Below are 10,592 nucleotides of genomic sequence, written 5' to 3'. Positions count from 1 at the left end.
GGGCATTTTAGGCCTTTAATAACAGGACAGTTGAGGATATGAAAGGGGAGAGAGAGGGCAGCAAAGGGCCGCAGGCCGGATTCGAACCCGGGCCGGCTGCGTTGAGGAGTATGCCTCTATACATGGGCACCCGCTCTAACCACTGAGCTATCTGGGTGCCCTACAATGTCCCATTCTTGACGTGGATATGTTTCACGTAAACAGGAGGTGATAACTAAAGACTACACCAGGCAGAGCCAGCAACAGCAACAGCATCAAAGCTACCACGGCTCGCCTGTTCTGGATTTGACCCGTCCACCCAGTGCCTCCAAGCCCCCACCCACCTCACAGGACTCTGTCCAAGGGTCCAGATATCTAGAGGGCCTTGGTGGAGAACGCAACAGAGACCGGTAGGAATCACTGTCAAACTCTGGAACAACAAAAATATCTGTTAAATAATTTGGGTGGGCACTGTCTACCTATGCCTTAACCCTATGTTACTAATAATTAGAATTTAAGCATTTCACCAAGGATTCATTGATTTGAATCAATGTAATTCAAGCTGTAATTGTATTATCCTTTGCGTGTTTTGCAGGTCTCCTCCTCAGCCCAAGACATCACCTGTTAGTGTTTCAAATGATGGCATTGAACCAGTGTCTCCTGCTGGAGCCAGCTCTGAGCCTGAGGTCCAGGGAGGGGCCTCCTACTCCAACGAACAGGGGGAGCAAGGGTAACCGCTCACATTGCCGTGGAGCTTCACAAAAACAGCTGTGCTGTACATGTTCAGTTTATGATGGACATAGCTTGTATGACATTTAGATTAGCAGAGCTGCAATTCATTTTTTCTTTGGGTCAATTCAATTTTATTTATAGGATCAAATCATAAGTTATCTCAAGACACTTTAAAGATAGAGTGGGTCTAGAGCATACTCTCTAATTTATAAAGTCCCAATAATTCTAGTAATTCCCCAAGAGCAAGCATGGTACGACCATGCGCAGTGGCAAGGAAAAACTCCCTTTTAGGAAGAAACCTCGGCCAGACCCAGGCTCTTGGTAGGCGGTGTCTGACAGTGCTGGTTGGATATGTGATGCACAGTGGCAATAACCATCACAACAAAGAAAATGGAACAGTGACTAAAAAAATGGTAGTAGTAGTAGTTCATGTCATAGCAGTGCGCTGCAATAGTTGTTCAATGACACAAGACAGGCAAACATCTGTCGACAACAAGCAAGCTACTATATACAGACATAAATTGCAGCTCCACCTTTATATCAGATTCATGGTCAGATGATAAATGGTCCCCATGTGTTGCGTGGAGGTGCTGGTTACCAGGATGCTGCAAAAAAGATTACTAATAATTGACCCATTCAGGACAAAGCTGAGGATTGAAGTGTCCAGTCTATTTTTTTCTCTGCTTTGGGTCAAAGTGGCATATTACCACCTCGAGGATTAAATGCAATCGTGAAAATTATTCATGATTGAGAGGTCCTAATGTACCAGCCAATCAATGCTCCAACCCTCATGTGTAGTGATCATGAGTCTTGAATGGTCACCAAAAGAATTAAATTGCAATTACAATTAGTCAGTTCTATCTACAATCTTATTTTGCTTCGCTCTGAGGGACAGGGTAGGGAAGAGTATCTGATGCCTCCATGTAGTCGAAAACCCAAGGTTGTACTTACATGATTCTTGCCATTTTTGGGTTGTTCCCACATGGTTGAATGCACTTATAGTAAGCTGCTTCAGATAAAAGCCGCAGCTAAATAAATGTAATATAATGTAATTGCGGTATTCCTCTGCAAGGAAGGGAGGCATTGCAGCTGGTGGGCCTGCTGTTACCACCATCCTCAGTAGAAAGTAGCTGGATGAGTGGATGATTTATATTTTTATTTTAACATTTGTAGCAGAATTGTTGGTAGTTAGTTGAAAATGCTGCTTGGATGTGGCAATTACTGAAAAACAAAAAATACATTGTCTACAGATATTTACATATCAGCATTTTGCATCTAAAAATCCAAACTACACTAAGTTTATTACAGGAATATCACAGGGCTTGGTTTGTGTGTGCAATAACCTGATTCTCCTTTCCCCTGCAGAATGGGCTCCCGTTCCCCTCACAATACCTCCCAACCTCCAGCTTTCTTCAGCAAGTTGACTGAGAGCACCTCAGCTATTGTGAAGTCAAAGAAACAGGAGATGATCAAGAAGATGACTGTGGTGGGAAATGAGGTTGATTTCAGTAAGTCTGACCTTAGCACAAGTTCTGTCCTGCAGGCAGTTTGTGATGTCCCTCTCCTCTCGCTACCTATCTCCGCTGTCGGAGCGTGGCGCCGCCCAGGACGGTAGTGATTGGTGTGAAAAAGTACTGACAAGCCAGAGCCTTTTTTTTTTTTTTTCGATCCCTGAACAGAAAGGCAATGTAGCTATATCATGCTGCTGACACAGCAATTTGAAGATGTTTTTAGTTTTACTTCTCTTGTATCAACATGTTCTACAAGAGTCTGCCTTAAATCTGAAGCTAGAAAGCTATGCCCAGACTTGTATGTTGCTTATTTAGGAAGTTTGGCTGTCTGTCTGCTTTTAGTTAGAAAACACCATAAGGAGGACAGTACAGCACATGCAGGAGTGCATAATTAAGAATAGTTTTCTGAAGAAAACCTTATGTGTGATTTAAAAAAGAAAAAAAAGAAAATAGAGAGTAGACTTTTAAAAGAAACCCTGTTCCCACTTTCAGATGCTGGTCAGCCAGGAACAGAGATCTTCAATATGCCGGCGTCTACAAATGCAGGTAATCTCTTCAGACCTCATCAATTATTAAATGGATTTATAATGAATAGACAGCCTTTCATAGTGGATGTATGTTGAGGGTCAACGCATGCATACACCTACTGTGGTAATGGAGCAGCATTGTGATAGTAGCTTCATGGAAGGATTGTTAAGCCTGAATCATTCTCAACCATTAGATTCAAGTATAATACTGTCCAAAGCCCCAGCATAACAACTTGGACTTTACATTTTGAAATGTTTAGTTGCAGATCATTACATAGTGGAATGAACACTACTACACAAGTATTTTGGAATCAGCAAAAAATAGAGTTTTGAAATACCACGGCAAGGTAGCAGTATTTCCCCAGCAGTATTTCCCCAGCCATATCCTAAATGGGTTTCTCTTAGCTACTAACCATTTTTGTTTCATAACCGACTGCGTGTGCTCAAACTAGAACTGTTGTAAAAGATCGTAAGGCGACATGAAAGGTGGCATTGACACAGGAACTTAACTTGACCTGTGTTGCCAGATGACACAGGCAAGCAAAATTGCCAGGGCACTTATGACGTAGGATGCTTACAAGAATTGGGAGAGGCCTTAATATAAATGCATCTCCTTCTCAACCCCGTCCTCTGGGTGGCCTTCAGACACAGTGTGTGGTGCAAATGGAAAGACTGACTGTGAATGCAACGCAAGGCTTCCTAGTCTTCTGACAATACTGAATCCTTTAGTATTGATTGTCATCATTTGTGTCGTTTCTACTCTTTTTGCCTCGGTATTGTCTTTTCGTTGCTTATGTTCCTTCTGATACAATTCAGTGCTGTTTCTGTGACTATCATTACTTTCTTTGTATTCCCCGTCTTCTTACTTGTTGCTGTATCATTAACGTCTTGTCATTTCTTTCTGCTTCCGAATGCACTCTCTATACTTGCACTCCATTTCTCCCTTTAACTGGTTTAACACGCCTTCCCCTTCACAGGACCTATGAATGTCCGCTGCCACCCAGCTCCAGAGACACCTGGTAACTCAATAGGCCTGGAGGCCATTATAAGAAAGGCCTTAATGGGCAAATACGATGATCAATCGGAGGAACGCTCTACATCCAACGCTGCTAACCAGATGGGCTCCGGTGTTTCTGTTGGTATGCCTGTAGCCGACGGACGTGTTGAAGACTTTTTCTCACAAGGTGCAACATCCTCAGACGCATTTGTATTTTATCTGTTTTCTTTACTCCAAATCGAGTGTGGCATGTTCTGTTCCCTAAGGTGACATTTAAGGCAGTTTTACCTTCAAGGCACTGTCTGGGTTTGCATCAAGCTTTTTATCAAATCTAAGCATCCTACATATAAACTGAGATCATCAGGCACGGTTCTCTTGGCACAACTGTGCCCTTTTCTCTTTGAGCACTATCATCTGCCTGAGGAAATCTTGTTTTCCTTTAATCCGTTATACTCAATGGGCCTCATTCACCAATCTCTTCCAAAGTTTTTTCTTAAATTTGTTCTTAAGAAAGTTCTCATTCATGACGTGTTGTCAAACAACAGAATTGGTCGCAGGTGTGTCCTTGGAATAATGAATCCCAATGTCTTTGTAATTTATAAGCTCATGCCCTTTGCTCCTATTTAGCATAGGTAAACCCCCCGTTAATTTCCATTAAAGGACATGAGATGGCAGGGTCGTGTGCACGCTTAGACAGAGATGGGAAGTAACAAAGTACAAATACTTTCTTATTGTGCTCAAGTAGATTTTTCAGGTATTTTTAATTTTACTTTTTATTTTTATGCCAACTTTTGACTTTTACTCCTTACATTTTAACACTAATATTGGCACTTTCTACTCCTTACATTTTACAAATTTGGCTTGTTACTTCAGGTTCAAATCATTCTAATTGGATTGGAATATATGTTGCACTTGACACACCACTACAAAGACAACAAGATGAACTAGAAGACAAACAGATTCAGTGGCATTCATTTGTGGCAAATCATTGTGGCTTGATGGTGGTAACATTAGCACATAGTAGTATGGACAGCGACATGATTAAAAATTAAGAAAACGGAGATCCCAGAGATTCGGCAGACAAGCAGCAAGACATTCCCGATCATCCTCGCCCTAATCTGAGAGAGATGTTTGAAATAGTAGGCATCAAGAATGACTCCTGGCCAATGTGCTCTAAAAGTATGGGGAACTTCTTAATTAATATCTGTTTAGTAATTCATATTTATCCTTTATTTTCTTTCCAGAATATAGTTGAGAACACACATACATATAGATTCCTTTAAATGTTAAGGCGAAGATTAAAAAAGAGAAACTGGATCGGTGAATTCTCAAAGATTCACAACGGAATTCATATCTTGCTACTCATAATCTTATTAACCTGGTAGTCTCAGTCTCGGTCACAATAATCATATATGTGATGTTTTAGGCCTATTGGCAGACATCCATTTAAGATGTAGAAAACGGCATATAAAGAGCCTTTTTTCCATGTCCACTGAAGTTTTTCAGCTTGTACTCTGGTAACATTTGTGTGGTCCAGGTAGCTTTGCATAAAAAATAGTTGACATTTGCAAGGCTACTTTTACGTAAATTTCCAAGCCTGTACTTTGTTACTTTTTATTGAGTAAAGAATCTAAGTCAGTACTTCTACTTTTAACAGAGTATTTTTAACACAAGTATCTGTACTTCTACTTGTGTACGTGAAGTGAGTACTTCTGCCATTGCTGCACTTAGAGAAATGTTGAAATAGACGTGGTAAAGACTGCGGAGGCCTCAACTCCAAAAGAAAGAAAAACTTTAGTAATTCTGAAGTGGAGGTACTGCTGCAAAAAGTTTGCGAAAAATGAGACGACATATTTAGAAGCGTAGCAGTGGATACAAAGCAGCAAATTAAAAACTGATGCATGGAAGACTTAACAGTGTATGGCATTTACTCATGCAGTGAATGCTGTATCCGGAGAAGGGCGCAGAATTGATGAAGTATATAGGCCTAGCACAATTTATACACAATGCAACTCAAAGTGCTTCACAAATGAACAGAAGTGTAAGTGTAGTGTGTGTTTAGTAAAACAAACATATAATTATGTGTAAACTAATGAAAATTAGTAGTTACAAAATTATAAAGAAATATTTTTTTTAAATTAGAACAGATGAAAAGGCTATAACTACTTATTTTACTTATGTCAGCTCTCAATTGTGCGTAAGAGTGCTCTTGATTGTGCGTAGATTCTGTTCTCGCCTAAGAACAAATCCCAAATAGGAAAACATTGGTGAATGCCATAATCTTAGAGAAAACTGTGTAAGTGGGGTATGCTTTTATTGAATATATTGTATCATTCTCCTTAGCATCATGGTTTGGGTGTGTTTCAGTTAAGCACAAGAGTCGCCTCAATCAAATTGTAAAATGTCAGGTAAGCTGACTGGGGTGTCCCAGCTGCACCCCACATCCCTGTATGCTCAACAACTACAGCGGATATCTATGGCCGACTTAGGAGATAGCCTACTCTCTTTGAATAGGAAATTTCAGTATGCCCCTTCGGGTTCAAAAAAAAATTCAAAAACAGTTTTGTCTCACCGGCAATCACTCTATTAAACAAACTGTAGTATTAGTATTATTTGCACAAAACGTACAAGCACTTTGGCCATGTACTGTTTTCTATTCATTGTATCCATGTTTTACTGTCTCTGTTACATGTTTTAATGTTTGGTGTGTTATGTGGTGTCTACAAAGTTTCAAGAATGTCCTGTCTCCCAGTTTACACACGGGTACAAATAAAGTAACCTGAACCTAAGAACAATTTCCATTACCAGTGTATTCAAATTCAAAATTTAGGTCATATATGAAGCCTTTTGTAAATGTATTGTCAAATAATAATTGATTAGGGTAGTTCAAGAGTACTGAAGAGGATTAGGGCCACCTGTGGGGAAAAAAATCTATTGAGTTCTGAGTTTAAAGTCAGAATTCTGAGAAAAAAGAGAGAAATACTTTCCATTCAATCCATGTGTTTTCATTTACATTTTGCACATAAAATACTAAATAATACTATTATACTCTTCAGCCAGTTGCAGACAGACTAGAAATGTTTGACTAGGTTTAAGCTCTGCCTTCTCTGTTTGCAGGTGGGGGAAAGTCCTCAAAGGGCAGCGGGCGCTCTAATGGGCGCAAGGCCAAATCTCCAGGACCAGGCCTGTCAGGGGGGGAGAGACCATCCTCTGTGTCCTCAGTCCACTCTGAGGGAGACTGCAACAGACGAACTCCTCTTACCAACCGTGTCTGGGAGGATCGGCCTTCATCCACAGGTATAAAACCCCCATTTTTGAGAGATCTTCTGTTAACTGATGTGACACAGTTATCGCTTAGTGGTCATTTGAAAAACTCATAACAATTCTGTCGCTCTGCTTTCTGCAGGTTCAACGCCAACTCCCTTCCCATGTAACCCGTTGATAATGCGTTTCCCTAGTGGGACGGTGTCCGCTCCCTCACCCTCCTCTGGCCAACTGGGGGGTCAGGGCACTGGGCCAGGGCCTGCACAGGGCCGGACCTGGGAGGAGGAGCCCAAGCCTCTGCTCATGTCTCAGTACGAGACCTTGTCTGACAGCGAGTGACCCGGAAATCTATTGTACCACCAGACCCGCTAACCGTTAACAAACTCTGTGCTGCTGCAGCCACACACACATACACACACCTGCAGACCTACCCCACACCATTCCACTCTGCATTTCCTCCATCAGTCGTCAAAGCAAGCATTGTGTTCTTCTCTTTTCACGCACCTGAGACGCCAAGCAGCGACGAGCTGAGACGCGCGCGTGCGCGTGCGTGCGTGTGCGTGTGTGTGTGTGTGTGTGTGTGTGTGTGTGTGTGTGTGTGTGTGTGTGTGTTGCACTTAACGTGTTATGCATTCACTCCAGGACTACTCTAAAGGACAAATCACTTTTTTCGTTTTTTTACTTTACTACTTTTCCCTCACTGGCCTTATCTATATAGACACATTGACCTGCACCTTTTAGGTGCACCGCTCTAATGTGCTGACACTTGTGTGGAACAGACTCTGAGGTGGTGGTGGTCTGGTCAGGGGCAGGACAACGGCTGCCCTAGTGACAGATTTTGACCGCAGATCTGACCTGAGAGCGGCGGCCCACACAGCGAGGACCCTCTCACGTTTCTTCACGGGGAACTCCAGGTGAAGACGTCTGTGCACTGCTACCGCTACAAGAAGACACGCGAGGCAACGGGAGGAGAATCAACATTTTGTTTTTCTTGTTTTGATTCTTTCAGTCAGTCCAGTCCTGTGTTTGGAACGTGAGCTGAGACCTTTAGTACATTTTGATGGTGTCATTTGTTGTCTGTTATCTGCAATGATGTATCTTTTTTGGGGGAGGGGGAGGGGGGGGCAGAGATTGTTATGCGGAGGGTCATATCATTGGTTTACAGGGTAAACATGCTGTTCATGCTGATTTCGTCCTAATTTTGGGGGGGGGGGGGTGTATGGGTCCTGAGGAACAGCAAAGGCCTGTTGACTTCAGGGGAAGAGATGATTTGCCAGATGGATGGCACTGAAACAAGTGACACTTTCTTGCTGTTTTTATATTAATCATGTCCGTGTTTGTTGAAACAGTTTTTGGATATTAAGCACTTAGTTGTCAGTCCGTTCACAATGGCATTTTTAAGAATGTGTTTCCTGGGAAAGGTGAAAAATGGACTCAAGAACAGCATAGAAATCCCACTGTGGAGGTATCCTTTAACACCTATCTCTTTATTTTGGTCTTGCCACCGATATTCTTTATCGCTCCCACACTCAAAGCGACAATCACATTTTAGTGAACGAGGACTAAGCCGCTTCGAGCAGGTGCAGACCAACCTTAAAGCTGCTTAAAGGCAAACTCCTCAGCATCACTCGGAGTTTGCTCGCATTAAAAAGGTGACAAAAAAGCCATCTTTCTATGACCCTTGGTCCATGGCGGTGTCAGCTTCAGCTGGCCTGCTAGAATCCCGTCTAGGAGCTGTTGTGACGGTCTGCCCTATGACCTTTTACTGCCTAGAGCTCCTTATCCAGGCAGATTTTGTACAGTTATGAGATATTCCTAGTGTTAAGTGCCATTTATTTTACATATACAGTACAGTACTGAAGTTACCAAGTGACGCACAATTTTTCTTTTGGCCCGCCATGTCAGGGTTTATACTGCCCACGCAGGGAAATCTGAAAACAAGCAAATAAAACGTCCCCTTTTTTTCCTTTTTTCTTTTAAAGCAATTTTTCTGTGCATTTTTTCTTTACTTTCAATTCCATCACTGCCTCAGCTTTTAACTATTTCACTCTTAAACGTATCTTCAAAACAAGACAATGCTGTGTTAGAGGACAGCTTACCTGGGCCTGCATCAAATGTTTTTCTCCATGATACATAGTACAAACTTCAAGTGTACTTCATTGCACCCACTGTGCTTGTACCGGTCAGAGGAAGTTGAGTTGAAGGCATTCAAAAGCATTCTGGTAGTTTATGTAACATCCGTTGACATGTACTCACACTTTACGGCAGTATTTTAAAGGTCACCCTCTGTGTAAATGATGTGAAATGTTTCTGGCTTGTGGCTTTGCGCAACTAGTTATGAATTCTGTCCCCAGATGGAACACTTTGAAGCGATGGCATTGAGCTTGTTTAGTGGTTTGCTTACCTCTCTATCGCTAGTACATTTTGTCACAGTGGATTCTCACAAACATGACTGTTATAGGACTACTTCCGCTCCCGCCTTCATCCTACCTGTCAACGGTGAAGCATCCAGCATGCCGCAGCTGCAGAACGCTTAGCCATGTTTTAGGTGAATTTTTTTTTTTTTATCAAGACTGATGGAGGGTTTGTAATTTCATCAGACAAGGCAAAAATACAGCCAGGCTTTGTACATTGATCTCTTTGCGTGTATATCATTTATCCACTGATGAAATTTAAGAATGTGACCGTAAACAGACTAAGCCATATCTCATAGATATCTCATAGCTGTTCTCTCAACCGATGACGGACTAATATGTTGTTTTTAAAGGTATACTGAACTTTTTAACATGCATCCATTTTGTTTTTGTCCATACAATTTGCTTGATTTCAATCATGTCACAATTCTAAAATAATCAGTTGAGACGTCAAAAGACTAAGTTGATTGCTGATGTGTTCCCTGGACTCAAAACGGGGGGTGGGGGTATTGACAAACAGTACATTGTTCAACCATTTTGTGCATAATGATTTTTTTTTATTATTATAACCCACTGTATAATAGCGAGGATTGTATATAAATCTGAAGAGATGTAAATATTTATGTGGCTTGCTTTAAGGTTGGTATTACAAAAAAATAAAAATAAAAAATATTCACATGGTTAAATTCTACATGCCCACCAGCAAGCTTTGTGGATAGCAGTGTAAAAATGAAAAACAAAAAAGACACTGCCTTAATGTTTAAATAAAAAGCTTATTGCCATTCATGGTCTGTGTCATGTTATTTATTGCGGTGTATTATTTAATTTCTGCATTCTACCACTTTATTTTATTTATTTTGCCCTGCTGCAGCACCGGAGGCTGCATTTTCAGGACCACATTTTCAGGATTGCAATTCTATGACCTTAACCAGAGTGATAAAGATATATATCTCTATCACGTGTCTATGGCTCTGACCCTAACTAGAGGGCGGGTTTTGGGACTAGGACCGCATTTTCCGTCAAGGCAAGTGTGAGTAACATTACTGATTATGAACAACTTTATTTTTAACTAGCTAATGTTAACGTTGACTCTTAACTCTATCTAGGATAATTAATTCCAGATTTTACAAGTCTAGGTACACCGGATCTGGATCTGGTCTAATGTGGT

General features: G+C 41.3%; 1 protein-coding gene across 8 annotated transcripts in view; it reads left to right on the top strand.

Moving 5' to 3' along the window:
• ncor2 (nuclear receptor corepressor 2) overlaps positions 1-10,592 on the top strand; it is a 118,846-nt gene that overhangs the window by 94,127 nt on the left and 14,127 nt on the right. For 7 of the 8 annotated variants that reach the window (XM_032517276.1, XM_032517278.1, XM_032517280.1 and 4 more), the window contains 7 exons: positions 205-389; positions 575-709; positions 2,077-2,219; positions 2,715-2,768; positions 3,727-3,933; positions 6,864-7,043; positions 7,153-10,208. In XM_032517276.1, coding sequence (XP_032373167.1) covers positions 205-389; positions 575-709; positions 2,077-2,219; positions 2,715-2,768; positions 3,727-3,933; positions 6,864-7,043; positions 7,153-7,349 — 1,101 coding nt within the window. In that variant the 3' untranslated portion in view covers positions 7,350-10,208. Of the gene's footprint in view, positions 1-204; positions 390-574; positions 710-2,076; positions 2,220-2,714; positions 2,769-3,726; positions 3,934-6,863; positions 7,044-7,152; positions 10,209-10,592 lie in introns of those variants that run through there. The other variant, XR_004332245.1, reaches the window with a different exon arrangement.

Source organism: Etheostoma spectabile, chromosome 5, assembly GCF_008692095.1.
Source record: "Etheostoma spectabile isolate EspeVRDwgs_2016 chromosome 5, UIUC_Espe_1.0, whole genome shotgun sequence".
Classification (NCBI taxonomy): Eukaryota; Metazoa; Chordata; class Actinopteri; order Perciformes; family Percidae; genus Etheostoma; species Etheostoma spectabile.
Note: the sequence above shows the minus strand (reverse complement) of the source record. Positions and strands in the feature narration are given on the sequence as shown.